Source organism: Antechinus flavipes, chromosome 4, assembly GCF_016432865.1.
Source record: "Antechinus flavipes isolate AdamAnt ecotype Samford, QLD, Australia chromosome 4, AdamAnt_v2, whole genome shotgun sequence".
Classification (NCBI taxonomy): Eukaryota; Metazoa; Chordata; class Mammalia; order Dasyuromorphia; family Dasyuridae; genus Antechinus; species Antechinus flavipes.
The window spans coordinates 29,093,745-29,118,461 of NC_067401.1; the positions used below are offsets into that span (position 1 = coordinate 29,093,745).

The 24,717-nt window shown below is 39.6% G+C and overlaps 1 protein-coding gene across 5 annotated transcripts in view; it reads left to right on the forward strand.

The window, feature by feature from the left end:
* SSH2 (slingshot protein phosphatase 2) overlaps window positions 1-24,717 on the forward strand; it is a 228,519-nt gene that overhangs the window by 113,866 nt on the left and 89,936 nt on the right. The window contains exon 1 of one of the 5 annotated variants that reach the window (XM_051992250.1): window positions 23,818-24,184. The exons of the other annotated variants lie outside the window; for them this stretch is intronic. Coding sequence (XP_051848210.1) covers window positions 24,129-24,184 — 56 coding nt within the window. The 5' untranslated portion in view covers window positions 23,818-24,128. Of the gene's footprint in view, window positions 1-23,817; window positions 24,185-24,717 lie in introns of those variants that run through there. 5 annotated transcript variants of the gene reach the window in all.

The window sequence follows — 24,717 nt, forward strand, 5'->3', positions numbered from 1 at the left end:
CAAGTGATCTTCCTAAATTACAGATCTGAACCAGTCACTCTTCTACTCAAGAAATCCAGTGGCTCCCTGTTCCTTGTAGTATCAAATAGAAATAAATCCCTTTACAACCTGGCCTTGCCTATCTTTCCAACTTTATTGTGCTCTCCTCCATTTTGTATACTCTCTATTCTAGGCAACTTGCCTTTTTCATATTCTTCACATGTGACTTCCATTTCTCTTCCATTTCTGTACCTGGAATTACCCTCCTTCTTCATCTATTCTAAGCAGCAGCTTATGGAGTCCTTTATTTATCATGAAACTTGATCCCCTATACCTAGTTTGCAATGCACTATTGCCCCAACTCAGATCCTCAAAATTATTTTGAATGTGTATTGTATATGCTTGCTTTTTTACATGTTGTCTTCCCTAGTAAAAGGTAGGCTTCTTGAAGGTAGGGACCTTGCCACAGGGCCTGCCAGAGAGTAGCCACCTGATAAATGCTTGTTGGTTGTTTGCTAGCTTGATTAATTAATCAAATGCTTCACTACAAATCTAGGTGAGCTCTGCCTGCCAGTTTAGTAGTCTTGTCAAAGAAAGACTAGTCTAGCATGACATGTTTGGGGTTGAATGAGTTTCTTTGTGATCACCACTTTATTTTCTTTCTCCCCCCCCCAACTTAATATATAATTATAGTGTTTGTGCAGGGAATGGGGGAGAATTCACTAGACTTAGTGACTATAACTGCATGAGAATGGAGGAAGAGGGATTAGTAAATATATGCTATATACTATATACTAATGTATGTGTATGTATATGTGTGTCTATATGTAGTAGTATTTTTTTCAGTTACATGTAAAGATAGTTTTCAGCATTCACTTTCAGAAGATTTTAAGTTCTGAATTTTCTCCCTCTCTTTCCTCCCCAAGATAGCAAGAAATCTGATATATGTTATATACACATAAAATCATATTAATCACATTTCCACATTAGTCCTGTTGCTTCACTTCATTTTCTAGGTAGTCTCTGCTATTTTTGCTATATTCCATTCTAGAATCTTTGCTGGATTCACAACCAAACTCACTGGCCTCTATCAGTATCAGGTTTTCTTCTTCAGTGGTCAAAAGGAGTAAAGAAGTACTTTCAGAACTATTAAATATGGGCCAGAAATAGAGTAGTCACTTGGGGATCATCATGCCTTCTCTGATGCTTCATGGCATGGAGTGATCATACTTTCTTAAAGTCTGTGCTAGCAAAGCCCAATTTCTGGTAATATCTTCCAAGCCTGGTGGCCTCAATTATAAGGCAATAGACTATATATCTCCCTAGATAAGTTCAGAGAAATTTATCATCAGAAATAGGACTTTTTATTCTTTTCACAGTAATAGAGATTATAGTCACTACAACATGGAGAAATCACAAATCCTTGAGTAGTTATTATTCTCCTAAATTTGCCTTTTTTTTGGTTCTGCAGCCTTGGAACTGAAGTCTTTTCTCTGTATTTACAAAGTGAAATTGATTGCCCTTAGTACCTCCCTTCTTGTTTGTCAGAGACCTACTAACTCTTTTTTAATGTTAGAAAATAAATTTGTGGTTTAATGGGCAACTAGAAATGCATAGCAGTTATTGTGGGTAGCCAGGAAGAAAAAGGGTTTATCAGGTTCTAATCAAATTTCTTCTTTAAGAATAGATCTGGTATCAATTTAGATTTGGAAGTTTCTCATTCTGGGTGAGCAGATCACATCTGGCTCAATTTGCTTTCTTATCAGTGCTCACTGCCATTTCATGGTAATTAAGAAAGTTGTGTGTAAAAGGCAAGGATGGTTCTTTCATTTAATAAATTCTTACTTAGCATCTGCTAAGTGTAAGCTATTCATGAGACGAAATAAGTCATTTTTGTAACTAAACCTGAAGGATTTTACCCTTTACAATCTCTTGAGCTAAGAGGCTGACTGGGCATCAGTCAGTTGGCAGGGACAAAATCTGATCCAACTTTGGTGGACTCATCTCAGGACTAAGTAGAGTTACTTTATGCTTTCTAGAGATCTCCTTTTAAGCAGCCTTGAGGATGCTGAGTTAGTATTGCATGTACTGCTTAATAGCAAATGAATTATATTGGTAAATACTGTTCCTAGACTACATTGGATTGTTAATTATTAACTGGGAATTTCCCCAAGCTGAGCAGTAATATGAATAGTGAAGGGGAGAGGAGGTGTTGCTTAGTACTGAACACAGTCCCAAACTGGCTGTTGGGCTGAAATATCAATGTAACAATTTAGGAGCTTTTGAAAAAGTAAAAAACAACAACAACAACAAAAAAAAAAAACTTGATGAGCTGTTTTTTGCTTGTAAACAACATCAACATTTTAGCAATAAAGTGTTTGTTAATTTTGTCAATTTCCACGTGTAAATGTTCACCTTTTTGACCATATGAGCAAAGGAGTTATTCTGAAAGTAGGTTTATGAAGCAGATTTCTGCATATAATCTACAAGTGAATCCTATGAGGGTCTCAGATACTTTATCAGGTGTTCTCAAAAGCAAGTTGATATCTCAGGACGGACAGTTAAAATTCTGGGCAAAAGAGGAAGAACTGATCAAGTAACTTTTCTTCCCACCCCACCCTTTTAAAAATGGGAAGAATACCACATTCTTTGGCATGCAGTTGGAATCAATTATTGTCACCTTAGGTGAATGACTTAGCAATAATCAAAGTGCTTCTAGGTGCTTTTCATAATCTTAAGCAAACATAAGTTTGGGCCTCTCATTAAAAGGGTGGTGGTCTGTATTTCTAAAACATAAAACATCTGTTCTGGCATCCCCTGAGACAGAAACAGATGTTGGCTTCAGCTTTACAGACTGTGTGGAAGTACAGGAAAGGAGTGCAAGGGAGGATTGCAAACAATTTCAAATATTAATAACTAAAATATTTCATTTATGTATGATGTTGATTTAAGCTGAAGACTTGATTTGTGATTTAAATGAGGAAATGTTGGGGAAGGGGAAAGGTATAGATTATTGCCCACAGGATAGATGTAATAAAGTGACATTGAACTGAAGTGCCAACTTCCACTATGTGAAGCTTTTTAGATAACTTTTTTGTTGGTGGTGTTGTTGTTGTTGTTGGGTTTTTTAAAAAAATGTTAAATGATACCAAGTAAAACACAAAATCTCTGCCCAATTGGGAATCCTGACTTCTTCATGGGGGAGGGGGGGAAAGAGGAGGGGGAAGGGAGAGGAAAAGATGTACACAGTTCATTTTGATTTACCAGAGAACTTTTCCATTTTAGTTACAAAGTGAATTTGATTCAACATTGTCTCAACAAATTCAGCCTATCTTGCTCTCTGCTCTGAGGCTAGAACGACTCTATAGGGTCTTTTCAAATTCATATAGCCAGTAACAGACCAAATTATTTGGTTAAAAAAAAAAGTCACCTCTGCCCTGGTTTGTCTCTTTCTCCCTTCCCCATTTCACTGGATTGTTTATCCCTGGGCCTGAGGGGATGATTAAGAGAAAGAAAGAGACTGGCAGAATAGTTTTCCATAACTCTGACACAAACCAGAGGGTGAACCACCCCTGACCTGTCATAAGGGTCTTGGTCAACTTTAGCTTACAAGAGGAAGACAATCCGCAATAGGAGAAAAGGGGATTAAATCTTTACACTGTGGTATCTCCGGTTGGATTTCTCTTTTCCATCCTCTGATCTTGAATTCAATCATCCTAGCTGCCATGAGAGTGACAAGGGCAAATGATGGGTGACTTGAAAATATGGGGAAATATAGAAGCCATGGGCAGCATTGTCCTAAAGGCAATATGCCCAGAGAGGAAAACAAGGGACCAGTGCTGGGAGAATTCATGATTCTGAAATCGAAAAACTGGAGGTGTTGAAGAGGGCCAGCTGGTTATTGCTGAGACTCCCAGATACCTTTCCCTACAGCCTTTTTACCATCACACACCACGATTTGAGTGCTTGATTTCAACGTAGGAGGGCTTGATGTATTTCGTTACCATTTTATTTTCTGTATAATCCGCTCTGAAATCACATCACATTAAATATCGCATTCCGGTGAATGCAGAGAGGAAAGCCTGGACAGAGCAAGGAAATATAAACTAATGACATGAGTTTAAATATTTTAATATTTAAATGCTATTCCATTTCATCCCGTCTGCTGATTTCAGACTTGACCAGTCAATATGTCTTTTTAAATGACATCAAATAGCAATGACCTCTGGTTAAAAGTTAAATTGAATGCTATATATATAAAATGCTTAAAACACTTTTTCATAGGATGGACTTGTGCAGTCCAGGTGTTTAATAGTGACCATGGTCCTTCTTTCATGAAGTGGCCTTCTAGGAAAGCTGTCCTAGTGGTGAGTCATAGAGAAATTGACAAGCACTAGTCTAGTGACTCAAATAGAATGCCACTTGATGGAAATCTCAGATAATTCATAAGATAATTTTTGTATGCGTAGCAAAGTGACATTCCTGCTAGGTAGCCCAAGAACCTCAGGTGAAGGATTCCGAAGGAGTTCGTATCTTTCTGGCAGCCTGGGATATATCAGTCTACTACAGCCCTAGTAGGGTCAGATTTTCGTCAGTTGTGAAGATGAATACATTCTGATGAAGTAAGTAAACAATTGCTCTTAGTAGAAACATTTTCTAGAATTTAGACTTCTCAGAGAGAGTCAGTGCTTTACCCTGGGTTTAAATGTCTACTATCCAAGATGAATATTTTTTGAAAATCTGTTCTATTTCATGATGTTGTCATTGGATAAAGGAATTTTCTTTGTAGAAATATCTGCATATAATTTTTGTAATTTAAGACTCCAAGAAACATGAGCTAAAAGCAGAATGATCATCTCCATGTAACTTCAAATGTGCATTTTATAGTTATTCAAAGAAAAGACAGATTTAATAGCAGAAATTTATCACTTATGAAAGAGTGCTTGTTGCTATTAGTAAGAATAGTTGAATAAGAATCGCCGAACTTGAATTTCATTTTCTGTTCACTATCATGTCACTTTCACAAACTTCTTTGGTGTGTGTCTCAGTTCACTTACCTATAAATTATGAAAAGCAAAAAAAAAAAAAAGTGACATCAAGCAGCGAATCTGAATTAATGATTGGAAAGTGTTGTGATAGCCTTGATCGGTATAAGAAGACAGCCCCACTGATGCCTGCTACAGTTAGAGCCCTGCTGGGGGGGGGGGGGGGGGGGAAGGGGGAAGAGGTGCTCTATCCACTTCCCCAAATCACTCCCCCTCAGGGGAGGTAAATTTGAATAATGCAAACTCACTTAAAGGGAGAATTGCTGGTACTATGTACCAATTATTGGTATTCATTTTTTAGTGCTTGTTTTGTTAATGGTTTTTTTGTGAGGCTACAGGGTTAAGTGACTTTCCCCAGATTACATAGCCAGTAAATGTCTAGTGTCTGAGGCTGAATTTGTACTCGGGTCCTCTTGACTCCAGGACCAGTGTTCTTTACCCATCGCCCACTGCATCACCAGCTGCCTACAATTTTTGTTGCTTTTCAATTTTTTTTTTATGCTGTTAGATTGAAGATAAGGTAAGAAGATGGCAAGGCTTGCCATTCCCAAAGGTAAGAGAACTATAATTCACCCTAACTCCAATTTTTGGACAACTCAGTTCCTTGCTGAACCTGTTGGATTCTGAGCATCAGCTGGACTGTGTGCCCAGTGTCCACAATCTGACTGGGAGGCTATAAAAGCTTATTTTATGCAACATGATCCCAGGTATTGAGAGTTTTGTTTTATTTAACGAGGAGGTAATTTTAAAAATAACTCTTCTTAAACATTTTTTGTATGTCACTTAGAATTATACATAGAATAGTTCACAGCTATAAAGAGCTTTTAGGATGGTGGTAAAATAGAGCTGTTAATGCTCATAACTTAATATAATTTTTAATCATACACTTCTGTTCTAGCTGTACCTAGAGTAATAACATAAGGGAAATTATATTTTTTAATTATTATTCCTTGTGTGTGGAAAGGTGAAGAACTTACAGATTAAGCACATATTGATCAGAGACTGTTAACTAAAGTAGATCAGGCCTATAGGCCCCAGTCACGTGATTTTAGATGAGACCGGGACTGCATTCCATTGTCCAAAGAAGGAATTAAGTGGCTGAAGCTGTAGATCACCTTTTTCACTGCATTCCACTGACCAAATAGGGGGATAAAGGTTTATGTAACCAATCACAACCTAGAGAGGATGGGATTTTGGGGGTTCTTTGTCTGAAAAATATAAAAGTTGTAAGTATCTTCAAGTGAATGACTCTCCTCCTGTGGGTATCCTTGCTGTCCTTTCGGGCCCACAGGCCAGGACGGTCCACTTCTCGAGATTCTAATCAATTCTTTCTGTACATCATTTGAAGAGACTCCTGAGTAGTCAGTTTGGGTAGGTGCAATTGCCCCAAACACCTGTGAACTAACTCTTTGCTGTTTCAATCTCCCATTGGAAGCCCAGAATTCATTTTCTAAGGGTAAGAACTAGGTACTCACTTTAGAGTAATCTTCTCTTGCCAATACATTTCTTCAGCGACTTTATTTTGTCAGATATTTAGATTGTTTTGAGTTTTACTTATCACTATAAATACATGATTATTCTATCTTAAGGGATTAATATATTCTTTATAAAAAAAAAAAGTAGAGAGAAGTAGAGGGAGCTAACTAGTATTCTGTAAACCAGACCTGTATCTCTGATCAACTTTTATTATGTTTCAACTAGTAATGACATATTTGCATAGCTTTAAAAAAAAAAAAGTACTTTTTTCCTGATTATACATGTACATTCATTTTTTAAAAAAAACATTTCCTGGGGCAGCTACATGGCATACTGGATAGAATACCAGCCCAGATATTAGGAGGACCTGAGTTTAAATCCAGCCTCAGACACTTAATACTTCCCAGCTGTGTGATCCTGAACAAGTCACTTAACCCCAATCGCCTCAGCAAAAAAACAAAACAAAACATCTCCTTATGAATCATATTAGGAGAGGAAAATCAGAACAAAAGGGAAAGACTATTGCATTACTCTTAAAGAACTTTCCTTACAAAAACACTATAAAATACAAGTATAAGTATTAATGATTTTTAAAGATCAAGAAAATAGGACTCAGAAAGCAAAATGATTTGCCCATGACTCACAGGTGGCAAATTTAGATCTGAAATTGATTAAACCTGAAGTAAAATAATCAATGACTTCAGCATTGATTGATGATGGTCTGTTGAGAACAAAATGGAAGTGTTGAGCTCATCTCTTCAGGATCATTTTCTTATCACTAATCAAAGTGGCTCCATCAACACTGAGAATTTGAAGTGCACATATTACTCTGGCCCATATCTAGCTTTTGGAGCATCATAAAAATGCTTTGGATTGTCACTATCAGCATAAAACTGAATTTCATCTGCCTAGAATCCTGCATTTCTCTGAACTGCACTTGTACTTTGTTTTTGATGTAGTTAAAATCTACTTTCTTAGAGATGAATGAACTATCCTACTGGTCCTTGGAATTCTTGTTTTTCATTTAGTAACTTCTGAATTTCACCAACATTTTCATAAAACCCTTCTTTATGCTTGTATAGGGTATTCTGACCCAAATGTGTAAATGCAGTACTATAAACTAAATTTCTGAAAGTTGCTTACTCTCTTTATATTTGGCTACCACCAACCATGTGTTGGCTCAACTTTCCCTCCAAGCTAGCAAGAAATTTTTCCAGTTTAGAGAAGCATTCTAATCTGTGGGCATTAAATCTTCTGGTAGTCATTTTACCTTGGGGCCATTATTTTTGTTGAATGTGAATATTTAGTTTGGAAAAGATATGTCTATGATCAGTCCATCTCTCTGCTCCACATATCGCCTTTATTACTCTCACCTCTATTAAATATTGATGTTTGCTGCAAGCGTGCATCCTCAAAGTTTTATTGAGTTTAGGTAAATGGAAACAGTGTTGATGATCATGAGAAGTAGAAAATTTTCAGTAGTAAAGTGACCTTGCTATTGCTGTTTCCAGCTCTATTCCTTCCAAGGACTCCCTGCCACGTCAGAGTCTATTTTAGCATTAAAGACATTCAGAATTACAATCTGGCCTCTTTTGGCACATTGATGATAAGGGTCTTGATAAATTTTTTCTTTGGCTTCATTAAGGTTCATCATGCTGGGAGGCTAGACACCGAAGATGGTGGGGGCGACATTTTCCTGTAAGCAGCAGTCACATTGTCAAGAACCCATATTCATTCTTTTTGGTAGGCCTATGAACTTGTTGACTAGTTTAGTTTTGATTGCAAAACTTACTCACTTCCCAGCTCCCCCCTTCACTGTGGTCACTCCATCCTCCAACTTCAGCAAGCTGGTGTTGATTTGCTAGTTTTGTTTGTCAAGGCTCCTATTTGGTTGCAATACCAATACCTCTTGCAACCAGAGCTGTTAATCTTTTGCTTCTACTGGATTTCATGTTGTCCATAAGTGTGCACACATTCCATGTACTGATGAGTGGAATTATCTTTGCAGAAGTTTTTGTACGTGTGTGTGTTTTGATGGCAGGGTAGGATCCCTGCCTGCTGCAATAATTAGGCCAGGATTGGGTAACTAGACAATTTTAAAGGCACCTTAGCCCCTTCTTCACCCCAGAAGGTGAGCAGTCTTTAAAAAGCTGTTCATATACCCAGGGGGCTACTGCTGCCTCCAGTGAGAAGACAACCCTATGGCTTGGGCTCCCTGTGCATCTGCACCCACTGCTTTGTCACTTGCCTGTTGCCACAGGACTTTGAGATGGATAAAAATGGGTGGATGATGTCTTTTGATTCATGCATAAATTGGATTTAAGTAAGGCAGAACTGCATGAAGTTGTCAGCTTCACTCTTTTCTGGAGTTACCACAGTCCAGTGGCGGGATAAAGTCAGAATGACTAGTGATGGCTCAAGATACAATGCATGATCTTGGTATCTTTGGGATCACCAAGCTTCAGCAGCCTTAATGGCCTTTAGAACAAATTGTTCTCATCAACCCATTCCACCAAGGGAAGTCTTCACATGCTTGGGTAGACAACCCCCTCCAATTCACTGACAAACTCACTGACAGGTTTGGGACCCCTTGGTTATCCTCAGCCTGGTTTAGCCCATCTGCTGGTTTACTGAAATGAGGCCATTGTGCATGCTATAGCTTTTTGGAGCCACACACAGGTGAGCGTGAATTAGGTAAATAGGGTAGATACCAAAGATGGAAAAGCAGCCCTTTCATCAGAGATAACTAGTTTTCCCTGAACACACCCTCCTACTCCAGTGTCTTAGAAATGGATGAACTATCCTGCTGGTAAATCTTATGCAGGTCTCATTTTTCATCTTCTGAAATATGCCATCATTTTCATTAAAGTAATCTTGATAGTTTGTGAGTGTTCTGACCCAGATGAGAGAATTCAATACTGTACAACAAATCTCTGAAAGCTGCCCACTCCTTTTTTGCTCCATTGTTGCCAAATTGTGCGGTATGAAATGATGGAGATAGTTTCAGAAATATCGGAGACTTGTTTGGACTGCTACAAAGTGAAATTAGGAGAACAGTTTAGACAACAATTTTATAATCAACTTTGAAAGAGTGAGAACTCTGATTAACACAGTGACTCACCACAATTCCAAAGGACCCATGATGAAAGAGCCTGTTTACCTCCAGATAGAGAGCTATGGACTCAGTACAGATTAAAGCATGTTTTTTTCCCTCTCTTTTTGGACATGGTTAGTTCAGGAATTTGTTTTACATGCTATACATATTTGTAATGGATTTTGTTTGTTTTCTCAATAAGTAGGACATTGTGTGAGAATTTGGATCTGAAAATAAAATAAAATTTAAAGAAAAAAGATAATGAATTTCATTTTGACAGATTGAGCTTCAAATTTCTTATTGCTGTTATTGTTGTTGTTCAGTAGTTTTCTGTGTTGTCTGACTCTTTATGATCCCATTTGGGATTTTTCTGGGAAAGATAATGAAGTGGTTGGCCATTTTCTTCTCCAGCTTGTTGTGCAGAGAGGAAACTGAGGTAAACAGGGTGAGGTGACTTGCCCAGAATTATACAGTTAGGAAGCGTCAGAGATCATTTTAAACTTGGGGAGATGAGTCTTTCTGACTCCAGGCCTGGTGCCACCTAGCTTTTTATGAATTTTATAATATAATAGAAGGAAACAAGAGTTACACATTTGCAACAATAAAATAAATTAGAAACACTATAATCAACATATTTGATATAATCAGTATAATCAATCAGACTTATGCTCTGTAGTACATTTAAAAGAAGACTGTATACAAGCTAAACTGGAAAAAAAAAAATAAAAACACTCCAGAGAGCTGAGAAAAGCCTTTGATACTGTCACTTATGAGAGTTTATGGAAAATTAAATCAAAATTTGTTTGCCCTGCAAAGTTCAAAAGTATTTGTACATAAATTTCATAATGGCATGCTTGCCTGGATTCCGGATAGTAGATGTTGCTCTTGTGCTTTCCCAGTCACCAGTGGAATGAAAAAAGGCCGTGTGCTTGTTCCCATGCTTTTTGACAAAGTCTTTTCAGCCATGTTGCCAAGTGCCTTCAGTAAGGACAGACATGACAGAAAGATCAGCTACCACACTGATGGTAAAATTTTCAATTTGAAAAGGCTCTGAGCCAAAACCAAAGTGGAGAGGGTACTGGTGCATGGTTTTTTGTTTGTTTGCATATGATTGTGCACTCAATACAGCTTCTGAAGCTGAGTTGAAACAAAGTATGGGTCAATTCTCTGCTGCTTGTGCTAATTTTGATCTGATAGTTAATACCAAGAAAACACAGGCATTCCATTAGCCAGCACACCACCATTCATGGATCCATTAATTGCAGCAAATGGAGAGGTTTTGAATGCTATGGAGAAGTTCACTTACCTTGGCAATATACTTTCCCAGGATGTTCACATTGATAATGAGGCTGACGCATGCATTGCCAAAGCTAGCTCAGTATTTGGGAGACTCCAAAGGAAAGTGTGTATTAGACTGACTACCAAACGGTAAGTCTACAAAGCCATTGTGCTGACCTCATTGTTGTATGCCTGTGAAATCTGGACAGCGTGCCAGCTCCATGCCAGGAAACTGAATAGCTTTCATTTAAATTATTTTAGAAAGATTCTGAAGCTCATACAGAATGATAAAGTACCAGATACTGAGGTCTTTTCTCCATCTATAAATTGGCAAGCATTCTAACTCTACTGCAGAGGGCACAATTCCACTGGGCTGGCCATGTTTGAATGCCAAACGTACATTTGCCTAAATGTATTTATTTTACAGAGAACTCACACATGCAAAATTTTACATGAAGGTCAGGAAAGGCGATACAAGGGATACTCTCAAGATCTCTCTTAAGAACTTTGGAATTAATTGCATGATATGCGAGACACTGATACAGGATCACCCAACATGGTCTGTCCCATCAGAGAAAGTCCAGTACTCTGTGAGCAAAGCAGAATGGAAGTAGCTCAAAAAAAAAAAAAAAAATGCAGGATGTGCAGATTTAGAGAATCCACTCCAAATGTTCATAAGGACTGTTTGTGTGCCACTTGTGGTAGAGCCTTCGGAGCTCATCTTGGTCTGATCAATCACAGTCAGACATATTGTTACTTGACTTTAACATAGTTATGTCATTTTGGTCCTCTTCAAGTAGGACAACAAACCAAATGCTATAACTTATTTAGCAATTCCTCCAATTTTTTGTCACAAAAGAGCTACTATATTCTTATATATATATATGAGTCCTATTATTCCTTCTTTGATCTCTTCAGGGGATAAATTTGATAGTGGTAATAGGTCATCGAGTATGCATAGTTTAATAGTTTGGGAGGCATAATCCAAATGATTTTTCAGAATAATTAGATTAGTTCACATGCAGTCCCCCTTTTTTGTTTCTAATAATTATAACTTTTTATTGACAGAGCCCATGCCTGGGTAATTTTTTACAACATATCCCTTGTACTCACTTCTGTTCCGATTTTCCCCTCCCCTTCTCCATCCCCTCCCCCAGATGGCAAGCAGTCCTATTCATGTTAAATATGTCACAGTATATCCTAGATACAATATATGTGTGCAGAACCGAACGGTTCTCTTGTTGCACAGGAAGAATTGGATTCAGAAGGTATAAATAACCCGGGAAGAAAAACAAAAATGTAAATAGTTCACATTCATTTCCCAGTGTTCTTTCTTTGGGTGTAGCTGCTTCTGTCCATCCTTGATCAATTGAAACTGAATTAGCTCTCTTTATCGAAGAGATCCACTTCCATCAGAATACATCCCCATACAGTATCATTGTTGAGGTATATAATGATCTCCTGGTTCTGCTCATTTCACTCAGCATCAGTTCATGTAAGTCTCGCCAAGCCTCTCTGTATTCATCCTGCTGGTCATTCCTTACAGAACAATAATATTCCATAACATTCATATACCATAATTTACCCAACCATTCTCCAATTGATGGGCATCCATTCATTTTCCAGTTTCTGGCTACTACAAACATTTTGGCACATACAGGGTCCCTTTCCCTACTTTATAATCTCAGTTTCCTATATGATCCTAAACAAATCTCTTAACTCTGCCTGCCTCAGCTTTCTCATTTGTCAAATGAACTGGGAGAGGAAATGGCAAACCACTCCTGTATCTTTGCCCAAATGCCAGTCACATGCATTAGGATTGGAAAAGGAGATGGAAAGCTTGCTCTGGATGCAGGTTAGCTCCTTGGCCATCTTCTGGCCTGCTCAGTTCTACTACAGTGATCTTTTCCTTTTCCCTGCATCAGATGCCCCAATTGCTCCTGCCTGGAAATCCCACCTGAGCTACCCAGACTCTTGGCAGGATCAGTAACACACCCCTTCTCCTGAAAAGGGGAGGAATGGGAAGTCTGAAGGACCCCTCCTCATCTCACAGCTCTTTTGAATAAACTATCACATCAGTTCCTGTAGACTTAAGAATGTCATTTCTGACAATGTTTTTACAAATTTGTGAAAAATTGGATTCATTGTAATGGAATTAGGCCAGTACAAAATTTTCTTTTGAATCTCTTATATTCACCTGGTAGCAAAATATTCTTATAAAATAAGAAGATGGTGGGCATAGTGGAAAAATTGTTGGCTTTAGAATAAAAAAATCATAATAACCACTAATATTTATACAGTACTTTTAGATTTGCACAGTGCTCATTCTGTCCTCAAAGCAGCTCTTGAAAACATTCTGATGGAGGTTAATGACTTGCTCAGGGTCATGCATCTGAGTCCCAGTTCAGCTCTGCAGCTGCAGCTCCACCAAAGCCCACGTTTGGGCTCTCTGTCACTTACTGTGTTTCCTTGTCCTAACTTGTTACTTAACTCTCTGACCGACAATTTCCTCATCTGTAAAATGGAAATGTTTTCTCTTACCTCTTAACATTGTCTGGAGAACTAAATGAGATAGTTTTTGTGAAAGCACTTAATCAACTATAAAGTGTTCTATGAAAGTAGTATAGTATCATTATTACAAAATAATAGAAGGATATCAGTTCTCTGGGCATCAGCTAGTTCATAAGATAGCTAGAAAAAGATACAAGTTGCTCCCTTTCTACTAGGGTTGAATAATTCCCATCTTTGAAAGTTATTTCCTAATCTAAAAAGGAAAAACCTCCTCTAATCATGAATTTAGATTTCTTGCCCAGGAGTGCTTGGGGAGGTTGTTAGACAGTCTATCTGTGGGATGTGTGTACTAATCCTGGCCCTTCCAGTATTGAAAAAAGATATAAAAGTGAAATACATCCTCGGAAGTTGATACACTAAAAGTTGAAGGAGATAAAAGCATCATGGCTCATGGTTCTCAGCCAGGACCTGGAAACTTGACCATTTTGGACAAATGCATGGAGCTAAGTTGCTTTAGAAAGGGTTGAATCGATCCTGCCACAATTTGAACTTTTGGTTCCAGAGAGTCTAGGGCAGACTTGGGAAGGGGGGCAGAGTTATGGGGGAAGACATCCTTCCATCTGGGCCATGCCAGTCTTGCTACTGTATCCTCTGCTAGGGACTGTATTCCTCTGAGCAGAAGAGCAGAGGAATACACAGGGTTTTGATTTTACAAACTCCCCAAGTAGTTAGCCCCTCAGACTTAGAAAGCATGGATATGAGAGAAAAGGAGCATCCTCTAGAAGAGAAGGTCACAAGAGAGCCTGGGCACTGTTCATTCACATATTCTGCCCTGGCCATGTCTCCTGGATCCTACTAGACATAGGTGAAACAGAGCCGGGGGAGGGAAAGACATCATGGACCACAGCCCTCAGCTGGGACACCCCAGCCTTCCACACGTGTCCCACAGGCATTTATGAAGCTCTTACTATATAGTACAAAGACAAAAAAGCAAGGTGGTCCCTGCCCTCCAAAGGCTTACATTCTAATGGGAAGATAGCATGCACATGTTCATACACACAGAGATATATACAAAATACATCCATGGCAGGTATTGGATAGCCCAGTGAGAAAACTTGGTGTAAAAGCAGGGACTTAAGCCGAGTCTTGAAGGAAGCACAGATTCTCTGATGCCGAAGGGAGTGCATTCCAGGCAATGTGGCTAGCCAGTACCAAAATAGAGACTATTGAGCTCCTTGAGTTCCTTGATTGTTACCAATTCCAGAGCTTAGCGTGGCACTTTGTACAGTCATTATTCATTCTTTCAAGTATTGGAGTATGAAGAACAGGGCCATTTAAATGTCTCTTCTACCTCTGAGAATAAAAGAGATTGGGAGGATAGGTATAATATGTGATGAGGAAGAAGAAATAAGATGGTGCCAGATTATGAAAAGCTTTAGCTGCCAGAGTAGTTTTTCTTGGATCTTAGCAGTAAGAGGAAGTATTAGGGCCTTTGTATTCAGACCTTTGCTTTAAGAAAAGCACTTTGGTGCCTTCATAAGGAATCAGTCCCCTCCTTTCCACTTCTACTACATTTACCTTGGTTCACAGCCCAATCCTTTCTTACCAAGGTAATTTTTTTTAGCCTTTTAAATTAGCTTTCTGCCTTGCCTGCTTTCTCTTTAATCTATTCTCACACTATTATATATAATTTTACTTATGACCCTGCTCTGTTCATGTCACTCCCATTTCTCAAAACCCTTTATTCTCATCAGGAGGACCTGAGTTCAAATACAGCCTCAGACATTTACTAGCTGTGTGACGCTGGGCAAATCACTCAACTCTCTTCCCTTTTTCCCAAAGAACTCCCTTTATCTCCAGTAGTTTCTGATTAAAATGTAACTCTTTTCCCTAGAATGAAAGGTCCTCCACTCCCTCATGCTATATGAGCCTATTGCATACCTTTTCTTTCTTTCCCTATGTTAGAATCCCAACTCAGCTACTTATTACCTCTGTGACCCTGGGCAAGTCACTTAACCTCTATGGGCCTCTGTTTCTTCATTCTGAATCGATGACTTAGGGGTGTGCATTCATTCAAACTGAACTAGGGGTTTAACCACCCAGGTCTTCAGTCCCTGCATCCATAAATTGAAGAGATTGAAATAATAGCTCCTGGGGTCCCTTCCCTGGCTCTGGGCTTATGCTCCAGGCCTGGCAGATACTTTTCTCCCTTTTCCCCTTAAAGACCTAATTCAGATTCCACACCTTCTGTGAAACTTTTCCTGGTCACTCCAGTTGAAAGTGATCTCTCCCAACTCAGATTTCTCTTGGTACTTTGGACCTCCCCTTTGTAGAGACTTTCTTGTTTCATTGTTGTCTTTTCTTGGCCCAGGACCATAACTAGAGTGAACATTTAATTACATGCTGATTGATTGTAGCAAGTCAACAAGCACTGATAAACACCTACTTAGGCAAATGCATAGTTTTGTGTTTGTGTCTTCTCCTGAGAGATGAAAAGCCCCATCATGAGGGAAGGCTTGAGTGGGAAGTGGGATCTGAGTTGGGCCATCACAGATGAGTCTAAGCAGAGAGAGATGGAGAGGAGCTGTGCAAGGAGAGCAGTCTAGGTGGGGGCCAACAAGCTTTTACTCTGACATTGGGGATAAACTGGATTGCCATAGTGTAGTGGAAAGCCAAAAGATATTGGCTCCATTCTGGCTGCTACCATGTGATACCATGTGTGTCACCCTACTTCTCTAAGCTTCACTATCACCATCTATTTTACAAGAAATAAGGCCTGGGAGGGGCATGGGAGACTGAGGTTAAGACCACTGCCAGGTTCCTTCCACCCCTAAATCTGTGAGCCCTCTGGAGATAACATATAAACAAAAGCAAACAAGATATTTTGAAGATGGAGAGGTCTGTTGGGAACTTGATAGAAGAGTATTATAAATAAGTAAGATGAGATCAGATTACAAAGAATTACAGTATCTGTCAGTCAGCCCGCATTTTTTAAGCATTTACCATGCAGCAGGCATTGTGCTTATCACCGAGCGTGCAAAGAAAAGTCCACTAACATACAACTGAGTACAAATAAGCTATAAATAGGATAAACTAGAAATAACAAACAAAAGATGGAAAAATTGTGGAAAAAATTTAGATGATGGAAAAATGTTAGGTTCAAGTTTTTGATTCCTAAGTATCTCTTGGAAATTCCCTTGGGTGTCCAATTTCTAGTACTGTATAAGCCTTAAGCTTATAAACCCTAGACAAGGGGTCTAAAATTCATAGTAACATTCTATCTACTAGGATTCAAGGGGAAGGAGCCTGTATTTTCCAAACTAATGCTTGGACTGTGATTAGGTACCTCCTTATCCCATGGCTTCCTTCTCCACTGATCTCATAAACAGATCTATAATGCTAAAGTAGCCAGGCCTTCACATGAACTTGTAATGGTTCATTGTGAGATCTCCAAAAGCCTCCTAATTGATCTTCCTGTGTCTATTCTCTGGATTCTCCAGTCAATCTACACATATGCCAAATTGAGATTCCTAAAGCATAAGACTGATTATTACATCATGTCCCCTTCAAAGAGTTTAAGTGGTTCCCGTTTGCTCCCAGGAGAAAATCCAAAGTCTTCCTTTTGGGGTTTAAAACTTTTCAAAAGTTGGATTCTACTGATATTTCTGGTTCCATTTCATATCACTCCCCTGACATGCTGTATTCTAACCCAACTGACCTACTTGATGTTCCTGTACAAATTTCATCTCCTACCTAGCTCCAGACTTTTGCATAGGCTCTTCCCTTCTTCGCTTCTCCTTCATTTAAACTTTAACTCAAATATCAGAGGGAGATTTTTTTTTGGAATCTTTTGCCTCTAGAAGGATTTTTTTTTGGAAGGGTGATTTCATGAAAGTGTTTGAGATGTATAAAAGTGACAGTTGTGTAAAATGAATTGGTGAGAGGGGAAACTAAGTGCTAATGTGGACCCTCTTACTAAGTCACTTAGATCCCATTTTTCTTTCTTGTGCCTTCTCTGGAAAATGGGGACAATTGTACTTCCTAGTTGACCAGGATTATTATAGACTCAAATGAGATCATCATTATTAACAATAAGCATTAAATGAATGGATAAGCTACACAAGTTACTGTGCTAGCCATTTGGGATATAAAGAAATATATAAAAAGTCCAAAAGTGCTTTGAAAAAAAGGATGTGGAACACATTTTAGAGCATATGTTGGGTAGTGGCAGGCATCAGGGTACTCTGGGAAGGGACTGCTGCCTTTGAAATCCCCTGCCTTGTTTGAATTCTCACTTGGCCACTTACTACTGGTATGACTTTGAGTGCCTCTCTGAACCTCAGTGTCCTTGTCATGACGGAATTGGATGCATTGGACTCTAAAGCCTTCCCAAGTTGTAAATGGATAACTTTAAAATTGGGTATAGGTGATTCCAAGAATAAGAATGCAGGAACTGTAAGCATCAAAGTAGCCAGAGTATGGAGGAGAGAGAGACAGGAAGACTCTCTAGGGAGATAAAAGTACTAAATTCTTCATAATGTCATGGGATTAAATTTTTCAATGTTTTGTATGGTGTGTTAAATGTGAAAAGTGAGCCATAAATGCCTATTATTTTTGCTAAACAATAGAGGGCAAGGCTTTTGTAATCTGAAGAAAGCAGTTTTTCAGTGTCTTCCTACTGTGCTTTTAGGAAGAAACATATGGTGGTAAGAGCAGTAGATAGATGAATGCTTAGGAGATTCCTTATCAAGGTGATAATACTCAGATCTTTTCAATATTCCTTATTTCTGTTGTGATGGAAAGTGCTTTCTGAAACCTCTTGGCTACTTTGTTAGGTCTGAATATTTGAAAAGGCACTGTCAGCTTTTCTTTTTTTCAGGATTGATTCCTTTGGAAAACTGTTGGCTATGTGGTGATTGTAAAGCATGATTGCTTTTAAGAGCCATTGTTGGGAATGAATCACTTTTGGTTTAGTTGCATTGTATGAAAAGTGCCTTTGTGATATTGATGGAGTGTCGTTACCTTCCTCTCTGAACAACAGCTTTTAAGATAATTCACTTTAGGTTCACATGTTATCTTTGTATTTTATAGATTAACAGGAGACAGAATGTTGCCTCATTCTTTGAATCTCTGTTGGCATGTAGCTCTTTCAGTTGTTTTCCACCCGTAGAATCATTTATTCATCATAAAATATAAGCCAAAAGTCACTTTAAGATTATATAATTCAGTGCAATTCATCACTTTACAGATGAATCAATCCCAGAGAGACACCATGAGCTGCCTAAAATCATGTTATAACAAATACAAGCAAGCCAAGGTTGAAAGCCTCCTGATTCCCAGCCTGATTCTAGGACCACAAATGCCTATCTTGTCTTGGGATTCTTAAAATTCAAAAAAATTAATTTACAAATCATTTCTCCTAGTATATTTTAGAGCACAAGAAGTTAAGCCAAGGAGAGTGAAACAAATTCTCTCTGACTGGGTTGTCTTGGATTCTTGCCATTAATTAAAAAAAAAAAAAACAAACAACACATGGGGGAAGGGGAAAGCCCCTCACAATGTTTGAGCAAGCCAATGCCGTTATTATTTAGAATGCTTCAGTATTTAATATAGGCAGTAGATTGTGACATGCAAGAGCAGTGGTTGGTGAACATGAGCCAATGAGATTCTTTTCATCCTTTTCATTGACTTAGATTAGAAATTCCTATGAGAATGACACCTACGTGAAGCCCCGTTTGGGTGGAATGGCAGTGTGTGATGAATTATGTGTGTTTCTATGGCAGCTGTAACTTTTTCAAGTTCTCAGAAGGAATATAAAATAGTTATAACCAGTCTTTTATTATTTAGCAATTTAATGTCCAGTTTGTGGGTAATCCAGCCCCCTTGCTGATAAGTCATCTACTTCATACTTTTTAGGAATTTTTTCCCTAATTAGATTCATGAAAAGGGGAAAGGAGGAGAGAATAAGTAATTCAGTCAGCCTTGTTCTCTCCTAACTATGGTAATAAAATTTAGAGAAATGATTTAAAACAAATAGCCAAAAAAGAAAGAAAGAAAAAGGAGGGAAGGAAGAATGAAAAAGAGGAAAAAAAGAAAAGAAACATTTATTATTATTTGTGTCTGACTTCATGACCGCATTTGGGGTTTTCTTAGCAAAGATAGTTGACTCTGGCTTACCATTTCCGTCTCTAGATCATTTTACAGAGGAGGAAACTGATGCAAACAGGGTAAAGTTACCTGCTCTGGGTCACACAACTAGTAAGGCCCCAAGACCAGATTTGAATTCATGGCTTTCTAATGCCAGGCGAGACACACTACTCACTATATCACCATCTGCCTGAAAATATTTATTAAATGACTACCATGTGCCAGGCACTGTGCTAAGCAATAGGAATGGGGGGAAAGGGAGCAAAAGAAAGTCTTTGTTTTCCAGGGACTCTCACATAAACAGAATGTAATCAACAAAGGGGGAAGACACTAGAATTGAAAGGAAGATTGGAAAAAACTTCCTGTAGATTGTGGGATTTCAATTGGGACTTGAAGAAAGCCAGGAGGCAGAGATAAGAAAGAGGTCATTTCAATTGTGGGCCAGTAAGAATGCCCGGAGTTCCAAGATGGACTCAAGGAGGCCAGTGTTAATGATTCTGGAGAACACGGTGAAGTGTTAAAAGAGCACTGGAGAGGTAAAGATATGGGCAGAGGAGCTATGGTTACAAAGAGCTTAAAATTCAGATTATTTCATTTTTGATCCTGGAGGTAAGAGAGAAGCACTGGAGTTTATTGAGTTAGGGTTGGAGGTAACATGGCAGGCCTGCACTTTTGGAGGATCACTTCCAAATGGAGTGAATGAAGGATGGGTGGGAATTTTGGAAGACTTGTGGTAAGGAGACCAATCATCAGGCTACTGAAGCAGTGCAGGTGTGAAGTGATGAGGGTCTGGTGGCATTCTCAAAGAAGAGGAGAAGGAGGAGACACCTATATCTCTTAGAAGGGCAAAACAAATAGAATTTGGTAAGAGATAGGATATGAAGGCTAGTGAAGAATTGAGAGTGACACCTCAGTTTCAAGCCTGGACAGTTAGGCAGAGGTGGGGGAGCATTTAGGGGAACGATATAACAAGTTCAATTTTCAACATGTTGAATATAAGATATCTACAAGACATTACACTTCTGGATATCAAATAAGCATTTGGAGAGGTATTGGTACTAGAGGTTAGGGATAGATATTAGATCTGAAAATTATCAACGTAGAGATGATCATTGAATCTCCATGGGAGCTGATGAGATGTCCTAGTGAAATAATATAAAAGGAGGAAAAAAAACAGGGGAGGGAGACCGAGGGTCATAAAACAAATTGTATTCACAAAATAATTAATTTTTAGCTTACTGGCTGAGAAAAAGGCATTCAGACCAAAGGTTATCTGTCTCTTTGACTTCAGTTTTACAGTCTCTTTGACTTCAGTTTTACATAGCAACAAAGCTAATATTTTAATCTGCCTCCAGAATTTCCATGTTCTCTTTTAATCATTACACCTATTCTCCCAAGCAAGAATAAAGACTGGAGCCATCAGAATTTGGAATGAGTATAATCTCCAATAATACAAAGGTTAATGCTGTTAAGTTTTAGTGTCATGTAAGGAGTCGAATGGTCTGAAAAATGTAGATTTTTCAACTTACATATGTAGAGGCACTGGATTGAGAGTCATGGGAACTTTTTTGTAGTCTCAGCTTTGCCATGAATTCATCTGTGTGGCAGTGAACAGATCCTTTAACTTTTCTGTACCACAGCTGTAATGAGAGAGCTGACTGAGGTGATCACCGAGCCCCTTTTCATCTCTAGAATTCTATGATTTGGTGGAATCCAGGGATATTTACTACTCTAAAAAAGAATACTGAAGCTTAATTTCATATAATACTATTGGAAATGTTAGAGTAATAATGTGGCCCTCTGTCATGTATCATTGTTAATATTGCTTTTAGTTCTGAGATGTGACCCTGATAGTCAAGAAAACCTCAACCAGGCCTAGGAATAGGTTCTACAGTGAGTGCTGGCCCCATTTCTGTCTGAAGGATACTCATTAACACTTTCTGGGGGAAAGGGGAGGAGGAATCATATTCCTGACACTTGAAATGATGGGAAAATTATAGAACTGAACTTAAATCTTCTAGCTTAGTTGAAGAAAAATGTGCAGATTTGGTTTGGCAAGACCATTTATGACTCCATGTGGAGTGGAAAATGGGCTTAGTTCACTTCATGCTGCTCAATCTAATTTGAAGTAATTCGGGAATTCCTGGTTCTTCAAGACAGAGAGCTTGTCTCCTTAGTGCCTTGTTTCCTGGCAGTTGAGAGTAAAGGATTAAATTGAGCTGAAACTCCTTTGATTGACATCTTGACACCCAGCAAATTTAAAAAGAAAGGGGATTTTGTTCAGTTTTTTTAAATGGATAATAGTGGGAAAAGCTTTCCTAAAAATATCCAAGTTTGCAAAGAGGACTTAACATCTTTTTAAAGAAAGGAAAAATAAATAAATAAGGACCTAACTCCTGGAGATGTGCACTACTAACACTTTCACAATTACTAGTGATGCCATCTCATAGAAGAAGTTTTAACTTCCAGATTCATTTGAAAAGACCTAGATGGGAGCTTTAAAATTGGCTAGCTCTGCTGAACTGGCACTGCCTGAGAGCTTTCAAGGGGAAACAAAGGACTATGAACTTCTGAGTGTCATTTGAGGAATCTGTGTGTAAAAGACAAGTATACAACCTTACTAAATCTATAGTAGTGTCTTTTTTTAGATGTAAAAGGTCTTAATTCTGCACAATATTGAGTGGTACGATGCATGCAGGCTTCCTTTCAGACAGATAGAGATGATTACTCTGCCATCATCTACCCTGAATAGCATAGTTTCAGGTTGACTTCAATAAAATCCCATCGTGGCACAAAGAGAGCTGTGCTCACCTTAACAACCCCATTTTAAATAGGTATGATGCTGCTTTTGAACACTGTGGGAGATTGTAATAAATTGCACCTTGGAAGAGATTTCAAACAGACAAGTTAGCCTGATATTTTAAGCAATTGAGTTCAGGTTGTATCAGCAGATTTTTTTTTCTTCCATTGCCATTTGGGTGCCTGCTGACACATCTGGAATAAATATTACAAGTGACCACACTTCCTAGAGATGAACAAATAATGATGTCTGTTTTAAGATCCAAAGCCTTTCATTGATTCTTGCCCATCTGATTAACTTTAAAAAGAGCCTCCAGATAAGATATAAATCACTTCACAAGAGAACCATGTTGCATATTTGCTTGCACATTCTTCGAGTCTTGCAACTAGTTTTGAGTTTTATGAGATCAGCTAATTGATGATTGACTAAGTAAAATGAATCATTTTGAGTTTCTGCATCATCCCCATTTGCATTACTTTAAAATTTGTAATTTTAGAGGGAAGTGGATCCAACAAATAAATCAACCAGAGAATAGGTTCCTCTTTCTGGATGCCAGTACATGCTGTTTCAGATGACCAAAATCTTTAAAGTGAAGATTTTTATTTCTGGATCAATTTTAGGGTGGTGGGTTTTTTTTAACCCCTCTTACTCTAATGACTAGGTCTGTGGCAAGTGTTTTTTAAGTTAATGTTTCTTAGTGTGTTTATTTAAACATGTTTTCTGATTATGAAATTCCTGTGGCAACCTTGTTTTTTGTTTTTGTTTTTTTTTCCTGTTGTTTCCCGGTTTTTATGTTAAATAAACACCCACCAGGAGCTAAACACTTGCCTAAAAATTAGATTATTCACTGAGTCAGAAAAAAAGAAGGGGAGTTATTAACTGGTTAGCTTAAAGGGAGTTCAAATCGTCCGTAGTAGGCATTTCTGAAGGAAAATAAAAACAAATGGCATGAAGTAGTCTTGTCATTCAGTGTCTATTTTAAGCTCAAATAATGAAATCTCAAAAAATAGTGGCTTTGAATCTTTCTGACGATTGAGAAAATGAGATTTGGTGCTGCTTTACTGTCGAGCGAATATATTTAAGGGATTGGAAGACGTACAACCCTTTTCATAGAACATTCCTTTCAGTAAAATGCACTTTCCCTGGTTGGGCGCACGAATGCATTCACTTCAGAGCCCCATCGATCTTGGGCTTGGCAAGCCCAGTGGCCCCCACTACCCGTCTAGATGCCCTATGCCAGCGATAGCCCGGTGTAAGCAGGGGACGGCCCGGCCAACCTGAGAGGGGGCCCAGTGCCCCTGGGCAGGCCGGCTGCCAGCAGCCCGACTTTGGCCTCTGAGGCCCGTCCCCCACCCCGAGTCCCACTGCCAGGGCGGAGCCCCAGGGTGGGCCGTCCCTACTTTGTCCCCGGGCCGCCCCTGCGCACTGCGTCCCGCCCCGGACGGACAGGCGGTCGGCCCGCCCGCGGGAGGGGGAGCTCCGGAGCTCAGCCTGGTGCTAACCAACCCCCGGGTTGGCAAAGCAAAAGCAACTGCTCGGCAGCGGGCGCGTACGCTGGGGCCCCAAGCCCCGGCCAAGTTGCCGCTGCTTGCACACCTGGCACCCCTGGAACTCTGGCTCTCCTAGCTGCGGGCTGGGCCGGGCTGGGCTGGACTGGACGGCCGGACGCAAGGACGGACCACTCCTCGCGCGCCCCCCGGCCGGGCTCCGTTTTAGGCGCCCACCCCATGACTGAGCACGGGAGCGGGAGAAAGAAAGGCGGTTCCCCCACCCCACCTGCAGCCTCGGTGTCCCCGACATGATCCCCTACTTCTCCGCCAACGCGGTCATCTCCCAGAACGCCATCAATCAGCTGTGAGTACGGGCTCCCGGCTCGAGCTGGCCGGCTGGGCGCCGAAGGGGAGCCCCGTGAGAGCCCCTGACTTACCAGGTGGAGGAGGCTCCAGCGGCAGCTGCAGCCGTCTTTAGGGGGGCAGGGGGTGCGGGGAACGAACCAGAAAGAGAACAAGCAGCCTTGATTTGAGCACTTTTCGATCCCCAGGTGTGCCCTGGAAGATTTGGGAAAGGACCGGGTAGCATGGGTAACTTACAGTAGCCACAAGAGTGTAAGAGAGCTCGAAAAACACCTCATTCGTAAGAATCCCAAGTTAACTCTTTGGAAGGACGAAGAAACTTTCATTCTCAGAGCTTGTTTTCGACTTCCAGGGGGAGAGCAGAGACTGAAAGGCTGAGAGCTTGGGCAGTGCCGATGTGTAATGGGTCCAAATCCAATCTGGAGAGATGACTTTTTTAAAGCGCTTATCACAGTGTCAGGCTCGTAGATAGATGGTGCTTAAATGCAGGCACTCCTTCCGCCTTCCCTTCCCCCCAAATGATGGAGATCTGGG